General features: G+C 37.9%; 1 protein-coding gene across 2 annotated transcripts in view; it reads left to right on the top strand.

Annotated features, from left to right (window-relative positions):
* The window catches only part of MAGI2 (membrane associated guanylate kinase, WW and PDZ domain containing 2), a 699,411-nt gene that overhangs the window by 451,903 nt on the left and 229,957 nt on the right, over positions 1-17,551 (top strand). For both annotated transcript variants that reach the window (XM_042815700.1, XM_042815702.1), the window contains exons 4-5: positions 2,648-2,863; positions 11,822-12,035. In XM_042815700.1, the coding sequence (XP_042671634.1) occupies positions 2,648-2,863; positions 11,822-12,035 (430 nt within the window). The remainder of the gene's footprint in view (positions 1-2,647; positions 2,864-11,821; positions 12,036-17,551) is intronic.

Below are 17,551 nucleotides of genomic sequence, written 5' to 3' on the forward strand. Positions count from 1 at the left end.
GGACCAGTGCTTATAAATACCTAATGTGCAGGAGTCAAGTGGATGGGGCAAAGCTCTTCAGTGGTACCCAGCTACAGAACAATGGGCACAGACTGGAACATAGGAAGTTCCATACAAACATCAGGACAAACTCCTTTACTGTAAGGGTGACAGGCTGCCCAGAGTGGTTGTGGAGTCTTCTCTAGTGATATTCAAAACCCACCTGGGTTGAAGCAGTGTAAGCTACTTTCTTGGGAGCCTGCTTTAGCAAGGGGCTGGTCTAGATGATCTGTAGAGGTTCCTTTACAACAACTACAATTCTGCAATATATCATATTCATGGACTTTTTTTGTTATGACTTTTGTCTGTCTCCCAGTGATGCGTACATTCAGTCAGTCAAAATGAAGTGTTTAATAGCCAAAAATAGAATGAGCATACCCTTGATTTAAAATGTCTTTTATTCTTAATCCTCTTATCTACCATTCCGAATATTAGCATTAGTGCTAATTACTACTGCAGCAGCTTTCATTTGACAATGGCAGATCTAAGAACAAGAGGACAAAAACCAAGGCACCACACTTTTAATTTCAGTTTGTATCACATCAGACCTATAACCTTTAGATTTCTGAGCTGATATTTATGAAATTGGTGGACAAGTTTTTTAAAGCTTATGGCAGCACTTTGACTTTCAGACTGGTAAAAGGGTTTAGGTTACAGAGGAATTTTCTAGATTTGACAAACTTTTTTTTTTTTTTTTCAAAATATGTACTGTTTCAGAAGTGCTTCTTACCAACAAAGACATTATTGTTCTTAGACAAGTAGAAAACTAGGTTTTCAATTTAGCTGTGCTTTGACCACCAGTTTTCAGGTATTCTCAAAATACCCCAAACAGGACAGTAATTGGACCTTCAGAGCTTGGAAGTCTGACAGTGACCAGGTCTGATTTTGGCATTTTTTGGAGATATGGTTTTGCAAGCGCAACAATGTATATTTCCCTTCCTCTTTTAGACCTAAAGTCCCACTTCCCTTCTTTAGCTCCCTTAATCAGAGAAACTAGAGCATAGGAGGACAGACAACAACTAGCCATGTGAAGGCACAGCTCACTCCTCACTGACATCTGGGTTCCATATTATACCTGCTGCCATCTCATAAGATCACAAAAAAATCTTCAACAGGTCAGTTTTTCATTCAGCCCTAAGCCAGTGAGCATGAAGGCCATTTAACACGCTAAGTTCCTGTACTGTATTACAATTACAGAAACAGCTGTTATGAATAATATTTTGCTAAAACACTGTGAAAATTCAAAGTATTCAGTACTTGTAAGTCTGCTCAGTTACTTACCCATATTGAAGTGGTCATGTGGCTGAACACTGTAATTCACTGGGAACATACAGGAATGCCAGAAATAATATTTACTCTACCTGCAAAGTACCTCTTACGATGCTTTACTGCACAGATTAATGCAGTTCTGTGTCTGTTTTACACTCCTAACGTAGATGAAATCATTCTTGCAAGTTAAGTTATTATTTGATTGAAGTTCTAAATTGTGGTCTAGAAACACATTCAGCACCTTCCTTAGGTAGGTGCTTTTTCCTTTGGAAAAGTATCTCAGAGCTAGGCAGTATATTTACTTTCCCCTATTAACTGTGGAAAATCTAGTGATAAGGCACGTGCACTGCCCTTCAAGGTAAATTTTAGATGACAAAAAATAACTTTGTATAAATAGTATGTCTTTATGTCTTTTATTATTCTTTATATTCTCTTCCTCAAAGGACTCACTAATATTTTTCAACATTCTTTTATTTAATTATGTTAATATTTTGTTTTTAACCATACACATTTGAGCTATCATTTTTGAGACTAGACATGCTAAAAATGCAAGCAAACCCATATAGATAGATAAGATCACACCGTAGTCCACCCAATCTAATGATCCTTCTGACAGAAAGTGGATGATTCAGAAGTTGCCAGAAATTTCATGAGACAAATAGAGAGTAATCTGTCAGCCACCTTAAATCTTCTCAGAGTTTCTTAGTACTCTGATAATTTTAAGCCTCAAAGCATAAAGTTTCATCTTTCTTTGAAAATACATTAGCATTAACTATTACAAGAAGGTTTGCTCATGAATAGCAAAATTTTGACAAATATGAAAAATGAGATAGTGCAGGTACTACTGGAAACTGCAAATCTCTGTATCACTGAATAATTATTTGCTTTCCAAGCAGGTAATATAATTTTAGGAGGTATGAAAATGATGTAATTTGGTGAGTAATCAATATGTTTGTGGTCCTTTTGATGCTCCTTTTGATACAAACTCTTGTACTGTGGCATAAATGTTAATTTGTCTTAACTAGTAGCTTGAAATGAGAAAACAGCTCTGATATGTTGCCTGTTTCTTAGGTATTTGGGTGAGAGAAATATTAATTTACCCTGTTAAACTTCCAAGAAGTGTGAATTTATGAGCATGATTTTTTCACCAGTGTTGGCATCAAAAAAACACTATTTCATGAAAATTAAGGTTTTAACTTGGTGGAAAACTTTTAGAACTCATATTATCTCATGAACTGGATCCTACAGCAGAAAATGCCATTAATGTAAACCAAGAGAAAGAGAAATAGCAGATTCACCTCTGTTAATTTGTGTGTTTTAATTTCTCTTGTCTTTCCAGACAACTATTACGGCACACCGAAGCCTCCAGCAGAACCAGCTCCATTATTGGTAAATGTAACTGACCAGATCCTTCCAGGTGCCACTCCTGGGGCTGAAGGCAAACGTAAGAGGAATAAGTCTGTGAGCAATATGGAGAAGACAGGTATTGAACCACCTGAGGAAGAAGAGGAAGAAAGACCTGTGGTCAATGGAAATGATGTGACAGTAACACCAGGTCTGTTCTTACTTCTTAGTTTGCAGTGCATTTCTGTTATTCACAAATTCCCCAGTTATCTCCTACAATGAGAATATGTATGCTCAAGTAAGTCTTGCATAACTGGAAGCCAGGAATTCTGAGTGAAAGAATCCCTGTCAAACATTAAACAAAATGCCTCACCTCCATTTTGGAGACTCACCTCAGCTACAGTCAGGTCTTCCTGTGAGCTCATCGCCCTGAAACCACTCTACAGTCTGAAGGGAAAATGATTGCAGTTCTGATGATTTGTTTTAGATTTGTATGTTAGGAAATCAAACCCAAGCACCTTTTTCTCTTTATTGACCATAGAAGGAGTCTAGAGAACTGCAATTTGATCAAATTAATCCTGTCTCGGTGCTTCAGGTTTCTTTGTTCTCAGAAGCTGATATTCACTGCAGAGTTAACTAGGTTATTATAAGGGGAACATTTATAAATTGTTATTAAATCTTTGCAATGTAAGAGTAAAGCTGTCATCACATTAATAAATTTGTGACAGTGCTGATGAAACTTAGCAGGCAACACTATCAAGAAGGACCCTTTCCAGCAACATTTCAGATGCTGCATAAAGCTGATAAGGGTTTCAGATGTCTAAAGGCAACTGTTGTTTTACCTTTTGGATTATAATTCTTCAGAAAAAAGGGGCTGAAGATACAGACTGGTATCCTGAGTGAGAGAAGCCCAGGCTTTTCCCAGTCAGCTTCCCTTTCAATACTGCAGCGAGTCAGCATTTCAAAGTACTTTATCCTTTTGATTCTGAAATAACATGTAAGAAATTACTTTTTCTTCAAGTAGGAAATTAAAGAATTCAGACATTTATATCTCTGAGAAATACATAACTGTGAATTATTCTTGGTTAACTTAGAAATTCAGGAATAAATGATTGAAATAGAAGTCTGTAATGACAGCCACACATACAAGAAGATAAGGAGTTCTATAAACATGTGGGTATCTGAAACAATAAATCCACTACCTAATTTCCTAAGCACTGCAAAAAGGATTTTCATACTGCAGATTCTATGTGTTCTTTTCTTCTCCTTCTGCATTGTAAAGTGTATTGAATTGGTTATCCTTCCACCACAGATGTATTTGTCACTTGCTTTTCTGTAGTAGCTGACTAATATTATGTGGAAGTGCCAAATCCATCTCTGTGTCCAAAGGGCTGGCAGGTAGAGGTGTGGTGGGAGTGGGCCTCATTCTGCACACCAGAGGGCTGCAACACGACAACCTGGAGTTCCTGTCACATTGCTGTTTGAGCCTCGCTCATCCCTTCCCCACATCTGCTGGCAATGCCCTGGCACTTAGTGCCTTTCCTATACAGCTCAGCATAAATGGGTGAAGCCCAGAAATCCTTACATAAAACATCAGCACTGGCTCTGTTGCCAGGATACTTCCAGCGTGACAGAGGCAAAGGCAGGATTTGGTGTGTGATGTGTATTGTGGAAATCATTAGGAAGAGCATTCTTTGCAGTTACTTGAAATGTGCCACTTAACCTACCATTGCTCAGGAGTAATTTCTGGTGCAGTGTTTCAGTTCTAGATGGATCAAGGGGAGATGTGTACCTGCTTTTCTCCTTGCATTGTCCACCGCTGACTGGCATCTCCCAGGCAAATTCTGTGTGATCAGAACAATGACTAGGCAGCTGCTGGCATGCGCTCTGTTAAAAAACGAAACACACAAGCACTGGAGTACAACCTCTTTCCTCCCCCTCCTCACCCCCCACAAAGTGATTCCTGTAGGTGTGGCCAGCAGAACAAGCAGTGCCTGTGTTGGTGCTCATGGTTTCATAAGCAGGGTTTTGTAGTTCACTCACACTGATTGAGGACTTTGGGGATTGTAGAAAGCAGCTCTGTACATACATGCTGTGTTGCTTTTGTTGGGGTGTGTAGCTCCCACAGGCTCTGTTACTGCAGTCATTTTCTCTGTCAACTGTCAGAGCCTTAGCTGCCTCTAGAATTACATGCATTTGTCATCTGTATCTTTGAACAGTGGGGGAAAATAGAATGTGTTAATTTTTGTGTGTTTTTTTGTTTTGGTTTGTTTGTTTTTGTTGGTTCTTAGAAAGATACAACTAGGGCAATATGTTTGTTATTTTAGTTCGTTTAGAAAGTAAGTTCTATTCTAAACGTCTCACTTACAAATGGAGATTTTTTTATTAAATATAAGGCTATTAGGACATCTAAGACATTGATACTTTTTTTACAAATACTCAACAACTCTACATCTTATTAACTGCCAAAGTGATCAGAGTGCTGGCCAGGCAAAGGGCTGCTCTAATACCTAGGACTGCAAGGCAAAAGAGTAGCAGATCTAAGATGAATCAAAGGAAATAAACCTGTGTTTATCAGGCCAATAAGCAATATCTGTAGATACAGAGATCTTTATGCCTTGATTCTGATTTTTCAGACCACTTTTCAGTGTTTGTTGAGATAATAATCTATGCATGTGTACAGTTTTATAAGTAGGATTCAGTTTTTCATTCACAGGCCAAAGTTCCCTTGGACTTTTGTACATAGACAGACTGGTCCATATGCATAATTGTCTTCTTGTTAACTTGTGTTGTAAAATGTGTTTTTTCTTTCCGATTTTTGTCACTTATCCTCATCCTAAAACCCAACACGAAACCAACTTTAGGGTGAGGTGTTTGGCCATCTTAAGATGACATCTCAGTCCTTAATCCCAGATCAAGTACTGTCAGCACACAATAGTATCTAATGAGAAATGGATTGTATAGTAAATGATGCATCTAAATGTCTTAGTTTTTGCTAGAGCTATTTATTCTTTCTTGATAGAAGGGAGAAAGATTAACAGAGCATAGATGTTTGAGGTACTCCTTTTAGGTACTACCTTTACAACCTAGGATGTTTAGTTCAGCCTAGAGATATACAGGAGCCTGGGTGGCTAGATTTAGATGAGAAATCCTACTACTTGCAAAACAGCAATGACAGAAGTAATCTGTACTCAGCTATTGAAATGGCCAACTCTAGAGTTAGTGCTGGGTTTCCCACTCCTAATGCAATTTCTGGAATTCTGGTTGTTCTGAGTTAGGTTTCTGCCATTCACTGATCTGGATGAGGTATCTTGCACCTGAAAAACCTTTTCTGATGAACACTGTAATGAAATCAAAGATTTTTGCAAATATCATGACAATAGTGATAAAAAGATGCTCGGTCAAACAGCAACCTACTTGTCAGACATTCAGATTTCACTACTGTTGTTATTGTGTCTGCAGAGAATTAAGTCAGTCTTCTTCCCAACCAGTGTCATGATCTGACACTGTGCTGGTCATATTTGCTTCACGCTTCTGACTGATGAAGTGTTTGTCATCCAAACTACAAAAGAATCAGTGTAGTGTCAGAAGAATGTTTATGAATGTATAATAATCTGACGTTACTTGGGAATGGTAAGTTGCACCCAGAGAATGGAAGTTCTGGCAGGCTCAAATGAAGTGAAGGATAAGATATGACATGGAGTTTCAGAATGATCATTCCATGCCTTAGGTTGAAAATGAAGCAAAAGGCTAAAATCCCAGTGTTGTCAGTCACTACACAAGGTGCGGCAGTCCTAGAGAACAGTTTAAACTAGCTCTTTTATTATTGCATAGCCATGGCAGCCAGAGGAAAGAAAATAAAATAGAAGGTACTTAAGAGCCATAAGATTTTTTAAAATATCTAAACTGGTATCCATTAAAAGAGGGTACATTTAGATTAGATGTTAGGAAGAATTTTTTTTCCTAAAAAGGTGATGAGGCAATGGAACAGATTCCCAAAGAAGCAGGATGAGGTGTCCCAAGTCCATGGCATTATGGCTGGACCTTGATGATATTTAAGGTCCCACGAAGAAAGATGTTGAGCAGTACCAGCCCCAATACCACCAATTCTTGAACCCACTTATCACCAGTCTCCGCTCGACATTAAGCCACAGACTGCAACTCTTGGACTGTGGCCATTCAATCAGATCCTTATCTTACAAGTGGTCCACCCATCAATATATGTCCTCCAATTTAGAAACAAGAAAGCCATTCTGGACAGTGCTATGTACAGGTCCAAGCAGATGACTTCAGTTGCTCTTCCATTATCTTCTAATGTTGTAATGTTGTAAATTTGACAGGCATGATTTGCCCTTAATGAAGCCGTGTCGGCTGTCAGCAATTGCCTCGTTGTTGTCCTTGTGTCTTAGTATAGGTTGCAGGACGATCTACTCCATGGTTGTGCTGGGCACAGAGGGGAGACTGACTGGACTCTAGTTTCCGAGGTCTTTTTTTTTTCTTTTTTTTTTACCTTTTTAAAAATGGGGGTTAAGTTTCCCCTTTTCCAGTCAGTGGCAGACTCCAGATTGTCATGGCTTCTCAAGAATGATGGATAGTGACTTAGTGATTTCATCTATCAGTACCCTCAGGACCCTCAGATTCATCTCATCATATCCTATAGACTTGTGTATCTTCAAGTTCAACAAATAGCCAAAATATTGTGTAAGGGCTGTATAGAGAATATATCATCTCATCCAGTAAAATTTTTCACTGCTGATATTTGAAATACTACAGAGATGGACTTAGACTATTTAATGTTAGGAAGTTAAAGGTCCCTTCCAACCCAAACCGTTCTATGATTCTGTGACTTTTTTCCCCAGTGTTTCTTGTATTCTACACATGGAATAATTTGCTGGTGTTTTGCTGGTGCCTATTCTGCCACTTCACAGAACACTCTCTGAGATACTGTGCTAAATTATTTTAGAAAACTGGGCCATGTAATCTGTTTTGTAGTAGACGACTTCACTTGATGAAAAGTCAATTGCATTTTTCAGTGACAAAAGTATTTCTGGACGTGTTAGGGTTTGTATTTGTATCAGATGTTATCTGATGATAGATACTTGTGCTCTAGCATATTACTATACTATTTCAAGCTTTAGTTGTACGTTTAAGGCACTACCAATTTTTAACCAGGACTTCTGCTTTTTTTATCAAATAAAATATTATGTAAGAATATATGTAAACAGGAAAAAGGAAAAAAAAAAAAACAGCAAGGTGAATATGTACGCTTTCTGGAATATATGAAGGATAGATACGTGTAGAAAAAGATGAAATACCATTGTAATGCTGCATTCCAGATAACCAACAAGTAGGACATCCATTGTGTAAAACTAAATGATATTAAATGACATTAAGTAATGCTTCCGTAATTGCTTGGGTTTTATTCACAAGATACTTTTTTATTACTAAAACAAACTATTAAAAATAATGATTCAAAAATTAATAACTCACGAGATTGGCTTTAACATAATTATATTTTTAACTGTTAAATAAGCATTAGGTACCTCTATTTCCACCTTGTTTTGATAGCAAACTCTGAGACAGGCTGAAAATATTTCTTGTAGTCCTCAAGGTTTAATTGTCACATTTTTTTCTGTCAGCTTGTTAATATAGCTGTCAAAAGCTAAGAATCTGACTTCTTCAGACCTGTAGAAAATAAAATCCTGAGAAAGAACACATATTACAGATATCATGCTAAAATCCTAGGACATAGCAATATCACCATGCCTATCAGACCAATGGGCTGGCCGTTATTATTTACAGTGCACACATACTTATTTACAGTGCACACATACACCAAGTTTATTTTTTCTATTGCTGTCACATGTGCTATCTGACTTTATATCTTGACCTCATTTAATCTGTGCATCAGTATTCCCACAGTAGAAATGTGGTCAGGACTTGTGTAGAAAACAATTCACAGTGCTCTCAATGACGCTTAAAACAGATGAAGATTCACTTTTACTTTATAGAAATGAATTTATCATCAATTACATTATCCTTTTCTTGGTGCATGTAGAGGTAATTTATCCTCCATAATACCAAAATGCCCTGCATATCCACCTGTTCGAAATTAGAAATAAAAAAAAATTTCCATTGACATTAAAATCTTGAAAACGGGCTCTGTGCTTCTGCTGAAAACCTTCTGTAGATGAAGATGAAAGGATCTACATTGCATATTCTTTCTCACTCTTCCTATGTACTATGATGCTTGCTCTCCTTTTGGAATAGTATTATTATTGACTGAGCATAATGGATAGATGTCCCTCACACATTCCTATACCTCTGCTGTATTTTTGTTAGGAATCTCTTTTCTCTTTCTAGACATTTGCTCCCCACCTCCATTTTTAGAACTGATTGTGGCATTTTGCAGCAGAATTTGGAAAGCCAAACAAGGGGAAGTTTGTGAGTGGCACATAAGCAACAGGTGACTGCATCTCCCCTTGGATCCTACTGCTTTTTTATGGGATTCAGCTAAGCAAAACTTGCAGCTTGCACTTGTGCCTCTTGCTAATTCATTTGTTCCCACAGACAGACTCACATTTCCCAACAGCATAAAATACTAGTAGCAAGTAGTTAAAATACAAGCATTTAGCAGCATGAGCTGCATGTGGCTGTAAAGCTATAGACCATCACTCTGATTGAGACATGATCTAATATATGTGTCAAAAGCCTTTTTTTTTTTTTTTTTTTTTTTTTTTAAGATAATGACAGCTAGTCTACCATTTTCTGTAAGGAACAACATCTGGTACTCTGTCAAAAAATAAAAAAAATAATAAAAGAGTTTGGCACAATTCCTTCGTGCTAAATCTTGACAATTATTCACCACCTCCCTTGAAGAGCTTATGTGCAGGTGGTTGGACTGCTAGTCCCAATGTCCTTCTAGGAATTAAAAATAGATAGACATGAAGTTTTTAGGTTGGATATCAGGAAAAACTTCTTTACTGAAAGGATTATTAAGCACTGGAATAGGCTGCCCAGGGGGGTGGTTGAGTAACCGTCCCTGGATGTGTTTAAAAGTCATTCAGATGTAGTGCTCGGGGCTGTTAGTTTGGGTAGTACGGTTAGGTTGTGGTTGGGCTCTATGATCCTTAAGCTCTTTTCCAACCTGGGCAATTCTATGATTCTGTGATTACAGTTTCATTAGCCGAGCTTCTCCTTTTTACAGAATGACTTAATTGTTTTGGAGGGAGATTAGTGCTCAGAAATTAAGAATCTAAACTATCTAGAAACCTAAAATATGGAAACCAAGACTTTCTGTCCTTCTGAAGTTTCTTGTCTCTGTAGAATCTCAAAATGTGTATTCACTACTAGCCATGAGTCTGTTTCGTTGTTTCATGAAGTAGCGTAGGTTTCATTTCATCAGGCTCTGCCAATTGCAAATGGCTGCTTCATCTAAATTATACCTGACCCGTTCTCTGTCCATTCTAATCTGATTTCTTTAGCCCAACTGTTGACGTTAATTATGTTAGTCATTTAATCATAGGTAACCTTTTTGCAGTAGTGACTGAGGCAAAATGAGTATTAACTGCCTTGTGGTTTTATATTTATCATATGTTATCAGCTTTCCTTCCCACGTATTGGAATGAATCTGCTTTTAGTCTTCATATTATTAATGTACTTACAGAAAGTTTTCTTGTTACTTTTCATGTTCCTGGCCATATCCCATTTTCTAGGCTGCTTGCTCTATTTTACTGTTACATGCCTGTGCTTTTTTTTTAAGTGCTCATGCTGAACAATTTCATTTTCTTTTTAGCCTTTTGTACAATCCTGTGATAGTGAGCAATTGGAGAGCATTGTTCATCTCCTTTTCTCGATCCTAGCATTTTTTCATTGTATTTTCTTCTCTTTGTGTTGCTGAGAAGGTGAGGTAAGAGTGTGGTCATCCGTCAGCCAGCCCACTCATCTCAATATGTAGGGTCATTTCAGCCGAAATCACAGTCAGTGGAGGTTCAGCAAATACATTCAAAATATGAACTTATTTTAGCTGTAGTTCATTTGGTCAAATACAGGGGTCTTTTCTGCTTCAGTGTGATCAAGCTCCACTTAAGTGCAGCAGAAAACAAGGATCCAGGGTCCAAGGATGAGAGCCTCTCTCATTGAAGCAACAGATTCCCATCCCATTTTTGGAGGAAATGATAGGTAGATAGACCAAATGATACAAACACATGGCTACAGACCAGTCAGCCAAGTGTATTCATCCCAAGGATGAGGAAATCTCTTTAGTAGAACAAGTTATCTCAAGCATCCTTTCTTGGAGTTAGCAGTAGTAAGACAAATAAAGTAATATCAGTGAACACTAAAAGACCACGCACTGAAAAAAGGTTAGGAAAGGAAGACTTCTTCCTCCATACGTTCTGGGTCACGACGACACAGAATTACTGGAATGGACTGCCCAGGGAGGTGGTGGAGTCACCGAGCCTGGGGGTGTTCAAGGAAAGGCTGGATGTTGTGTTGAGGGACATGGTTTAGTGGGAGCTATTGGGAATGGGTGAACGGTTGCACTGGATGATCTTTTAGGTCTTTTCCAACCTTGGTGATTCTATGATTCTATGATTCCATACAGAGGGTATAGAAGGCATTTGTCATTGTGGAAAATCCCACAGATTATATTGGGACTGAAATCACAACCACTTTATATATGGCTTAGATATAGCTGTGAATTAATGAATGTCCCATTGTTTTCTTTACCTATGGATATTATGTGTGCATTTACTTTTTTAATTGAAAATGATCTGTTTTCTGCAGCAGAACAGGGTATTTGCTTGATGGATGTGTATTCTGAAAAGTTATGAGACACAAGACAGTATCTCTGCTGGATATGAGGCTGCGTTTTGCTCAATGTTAACTGCTGAAGGAAGGACTCCTGGGACAAAACAAGCAAGAACTCTTTGGCTCATTTCTTAGCTCTTTATTAGTTTCTTGTTTCAGTTTGTTTTTATTGCTTTACTTTCTTTTATTGTGTTCCAGATAAAAAATGTATCATCAGAGGAACTGCTGTGTAAATCCAATAATTTCTCTTTTTTTTAAAGACTTGCAGTTCGTAGAATGTTTGTTGAAGACTTGCACCCAGTATATCATCCATCATTAATTTAAATATCCAAAAACTGTAATTCTTCTTCTCTTGTAGAATCAAGTGAACATGAAGACAAGAGCACAGGTGTCTCAGGTGAAGTATCTTCTACCCAACCGTGCCCTGCACCAGGATATACTCAGCCTGAAGAAGCAAAGGAGGATATGGATGTAACAAAACAAACAAAGCCTGAAGAGAATGATGACTTGGGCCCACTGCCTGATAACTGGGAAATGGCTTATACAGAAAAAGGGGAAGTCTACTTTATTGAGTGAGTGTTATTTCTTTTCTTTCTAGTAGATATAGTATATTTAACTGGGTGGTGAGATGGTTTGTATGGTTGAGTGGAGCACTGCTCTACTCTAAAACTCCATTGATGTTATGGCTGTCAAGGCTCCCAGGAGACAAGAGACAATTACTACATTAATCTGGAACACAGGCCATATGAGGAGAGGCTGAAGGAGCTGGGAATGTTCAGCCTGGAGAAGAGGAGGCTCAGGGAGACCTCATTGCTCTCTGTAACTTACTGAAGGGAGGTTGTAGGGAGCTGGGGGTCGGCCTCTTCTCTCGTGTCATTAGTGACAGAGGGACCAGAGGGAATGGTTTCAAGCTACAGCAGGGGAGATTCAGGCTGGACATGAGGAAGTATTACTTTTCAGAAAGGGTGGTCAGGCACTGGAATGGACTGCCCAGGGAGGTGGTGGAGTCACCGAGCCTGGGGGTGTTCAAGGAAAGGCTGGATGTTGTGTTGAGGGACATGATTTAGTGGGAGCTATTGGGAATGGGTGAACGGTTGGACTGGATGATCTTTTAGGTCTTTTCCAACCTTGGTGATTCTATGATTCTATGATTCTATGATTCTATGATTAATGATTTACATTGAAGCATACTGTTGTGTTGGTTTTTTGTAGTAGGTTACTGGATATTAACACTTCGATAACAGCAAGTAGAGCCATCCTGTCTTCTTTTCAAAGCAAAGCTTTTCTGCTGTGCTGAGCTGTGTGGTCACTGGAGTCTTCCTTCTGTGGACAGAGGGATAGGGTTGAGTTTTGCTGATTTAAGGGAAGAAAGATAGAAAAGCTGAAATCTAACCAGTGAATAGTAGATGGAGACCATGATATATTTAGAAATAATAAAAGGGATAAATGGACAATGAGGAGAATTAATGTAGAACATGTAGAAACATTGTCCTGGTATGGTATATGTACCTATTGCTACTGTTGTTAATTAGCCAACTCACTGAATGAATGGATATGAAAGCTCCTTCTTCGCTAAGTGCAGTCATTAATACACATTATCAGAATAAAAATAGAGCAAATGAGTGAGTTCATATTATCTCATGTTTCACAAAAAAAGTGGAAGGAAAAGCCAGTACAGTCATCTGCACAACACTGCTTAAAGAGGAAGCAGTAACATTCATGTTTGCTTTAAGGAACTGCCTCAAACAATTTGGAGTGTTAGCCATTATTCTGATTACTAGTAGGTAAAAATAACGTTTGGCTATGTCATTTTTATTTTAAGTCCCTTATTTCATGTAAGATTTTGTGACAATCTCATGAAGCGTAAACAGATGATAAGAATAAAGTTTGTGTACATTGTTTTTTCTAAACACTGACATGACCAACTATAGCTTCTGGCGAATGTAAGGCTGAAAAGAGCAGTAACTGTTAAAACATAAGTGTCTTTGTTGAAAAGGGCAAAAATGTGCTTATTCTAGAAAAAGAATAAATATAGTAACTTTGCCCGAGCAAGCAGAGAAGAATTAAAATGACTTCAGGGTAAACATAAACGTTTGTTTCTTTCTTACCTCACTACTAATATAGAATTTTTCTGCATATATTGAATGCTCTGGGAGAGAACACTGAGCAATCTGAATTATATGGTACTTTTGTTTTACTTGATGTAACAAAAGCCTGTTATGTTTGAGAGATGAGGTTTGGGGTGCAATCACTAACACACCCAGCTGTGAAAGTGGCAAATACTGAAGCAGGCAGTTTAATAGAAAATAAATAAGTAGTTTGTAAAAAATGCAGTGAATGAGAAGAACCCTGCCACTCTATGCAGCAGCCATTCCACTCCTCATATTCCTTTGATGTTACAGTTTACTTCCTATCCTGAAAAAGCTCTGGTTTACACTACCATTCTGACAGTGTACATCATTCACTTCCACTAAATGAATGTTATGTAAAATAAAGAAATCAATCAGAGGTACAAGCTGGGTAGAAAGACTGTTACAAGAGCTCTTTACTGCTGGAATTATATTCTTGAATAATGTTATTGCAAAAAAATGTGGTATTTCATGTCTGTAATTGTTTACTAGAATCCCAGTAAAGTAACAGTTATTTGATCATCTGGGTTTTCACACTGCAGTCTTCACAGGGTTAAGTTGGAATGCAATGCTGTGGGAATGCTGTTAAATTGCCTCTTTGTTTAGAAGTCACTTTGGTTAATGGCATAAAGAGACTCCATTTGCTTTCTGGAAAAAAAAAACGGAAAGATAAAAAGACAACAAAAACCTATTTGTCTAACATCTCCCCGAACAGTAGTAAAGATTATTAAATAATAGATGAAAACCAAACATTTTTGAAGTGTACATCATGATGGGTGTAAAAAAGTCATACTAGGCAGCGTCTTTTATTACTTTATTCGAGGCTCTTGTGAATTGTGGCTTTGAACCCCAAGGACTTCAAGCCGTAAGCTACCTCAAGTTCCAGATTGTCACAGGTATACTCAGAGGTCTTAAATTGAATGACAGCAATTTCATTCATTCATTTCAAACTAATACTTAAAGCTTGCATCTGATTTCATTTATCAGCATTCCAATCAGAAGCAACGTGGCAGATTTACAGAGAGAGGGAGTGTCTTCAGGAGAAAAAAGTTAACTGTAGGCGGTATTATTTATTTGTTAATCATTAACGGCCCAGCTAGCATTTTATAAAGCACACTGGAAGGAATTTCCTCTGCTTTAAGCTCTAAAAGAAAAAATCAAACACCAGATTAACTGGATAATTCAGAGGATGTTGCATTTTAGAGTATGACTCAGTTTGTTTCTTTATTTCTTTCCCTTTTTTTGACATAGGTGCATGACCCTGTGCTTACCTTTATTAGCATTCACAGGAAGAAGAACAGGAAGAGCATAAGAGCATCCCTGCCCACTGCATAATACTTACCACTATTTTTCAGGAAGAGCTACTTCAGTACATTTCTTGGGTTGCTTCCAGCCTCCCTTACATGTGGAATCAGATTTTTAAATACAAGTACATACCACACGAATAGGAGTTTACCTCCAACTTTTACTTTCATTTGAAACATATGCTAATGAGAACATGTAATAATTAAAACACTGTATATAAATTAGAATATCACCAGAAAAAGAATCCAGTTCTAATCCTTCCTCCCTACTCTAAATAGAGATGATGAGTGTGACTTATTTTGGTGCTCATTTTGGTTTAAATTGTAGCTGTCACTGATTTTTAGTTTTTCCGTCTCCTGGGGTTAAGGAAAGGCTGAAATTCCCCATAGCCTTCAGACTTCACCTTGCCAACAGCTCTCAATCCACGTACTAGAGAGAGGAGCCTTGTATTGTCCTTGCAAAGTCAGCAGACATTGGCTCTGATGGATCTCAGGCATTCGATGTTTGCTGTGCTGTCCCAGTGCAGTGTTGAAGGGAATGTAAAAGAAGCAAGTATCTTGGTGCATTTACTGTAATAGGCAGTCAGCCTTAAATCCAGCACTCACTCAACTCTCATACTCCATCGCTTCCACCATTACATCATAGACTATCCTGTAAAAAATGGTCTGTCATGGTTTTTATGAGACTTATTTCTAAAAGGCAGGATCAATTTTGCCTCTCTCTGCAGCCCTCTCCACCGAGGGAGCAGAGCTCTCTGGAAGGATTGCAAGGTGCAAGACATAAGCCAGGAAGAGCTACCTGTCATCAAGCTGAGCTACAGCTAAGCCTTAATGAATTGTCTCAAGGACATTGCATAACCCATAACAAAATCAATTTTACTTACTCTGTTCAAAGCACTTCTTTGCTAATACAATATTATTGGTTGTTTTATTAGTGAAGAAAAGTCTAGAATAAACTTAAACCTCTGTAATACATCTATAAGAGATTATCTTTGAACTGTGGTGATCATTTTTAGGAGAATTTGGACATGTGAGGTTTAAGAAAACACTTTCCAGTGTGTCTGACAGATATAAAGTCTCTTCCCCCATTAACATCTCCTTCCCTAATCTTACAGTCAGCATTGCTTTTTGGACCCGTTGCAGTATCTTTTTTTAGTTAGAAGTACTTTTCATGAGCACATCATAAAAGACTACAAAACACCCATAAAATAGGTCTCTTCCAAGGACTCTCCTCAGTAAAAAACAGCCATTAATGTTTTGAATATAGCTGGTGCTATTTCAGGTGTTACCTGAAGAGATGTACAGCTACAGACTAAAAAAGAAAAAATCTGACCCAGTTTGTTTCTAAGAATATTGTGGCTGACTTCAATGGGATCAGTATTTCTAAGTTTTAAGGTAGAAAAGTGTTTTGATTGGCAGGAGTAGCATGTTTATCCTAGCATCTTGCTTACCTGAGGAATCATTGTGTACTCAACTCTTCCTGCTTCTTCATCAGTTCACCATCAAAAAGCAAAGCATATTAGTTAAGCATAACCACATCGAATTTGACCACCTTTATCTTTCGTAATAGAATATGCTAGAAGTACTGACATGTAAATTTGATCATAGATGTCCATGATGCTTTTTCTATTTCTACATGTTGTGTTGAATCTGTCTGTTTCAATTAGGCATAACAACTGTCACATCTTCCAGTCTTTGTCTTTCAGCATGACGCACAGTGGGACTGACACCAGGAAAGATCACCTGCAATTTCTTACTCCTGCAACCAGTTCCTTGCTTTGTTACAAATTACTTTAGAGTGAGGGACTGGAACTGGAAAAAACTTTGCTTACTGATACTGATTTTTTTATTCTTTTATGTTTTGATGTTCTGAAGACATTCTTAATGTGTACCAGTGCTAAATATTCCTTAACTCTCAACTGCTTTTTAATCTATGCTGACATCCAGGCCAAATTGTCAGCTCAACTCCTGTTGTCTTTCCTCGCTCTCTAATTTCTTATCTTTTCCCCAAATGTCTCTGCTGCTCTGCAGAGTTCCTCTTTTAACACCTTTCGTCTGATATCTGTAATGGTATTATATTCTTTCATCTTCTTTCCTTTAAATGAACTAGTGGACTCCATTCACCTAGCTTGCTTTCCAGCATTTGGTATCAGTATAAACCACTTACCAACACTCTTCTTGTGGTCAGTGATGAGAGGTAATTATCTCCAGTCTGATTCATCGAAGGCAAAGGGTGACGTTCATTTACCCCAAAATAGGTGCTTTTATTAGTAGAAATCCCCTAAGATATACAAGGGTACAACTACAGGAATGTGTCGATATTTGTCAGGAGTACACTTCTGAAGGAAGTGTGGTTGTCTCCCTCACTGTGATTTGGTTCACGTGTCAGAATACTGAAATACTGAAATATGAACTGAAATATTTTCAGATGAAACTAAAGTTATTTCTAGGAGTATAAATAATTGACTCCGTACTCTGAGGATACAAACCCAATGCCATTACAGAATGGCAGCTGGAGACCACTTGAAAGACACCATAGAGACAAACACGGTATTAAGAGCATATGTTTAGGTCCCTAATCCCGCCCTAAAACAAGTAAGATAAATTATTCTGTATAGGTGTCTCTCCTTTGAGTAGAAAAGAATCCTACAAAGT

This window comes from Centrocercus urophasianus, unplaced genomic scaffold (assembly GCF_019232065.1).
Source record: "Centrocercus urophasianus isolate 14NV4802_14NV808 unplaced genomic scaffold, USGS_Curo_1.0 seq_15, whole genome shotgun sequence".
NCBI lineage: Eukaryota > Metazoa > Chordata > Aves > Galliformes > Phasianidae > Centrocercus > Centrocercus urophasianus.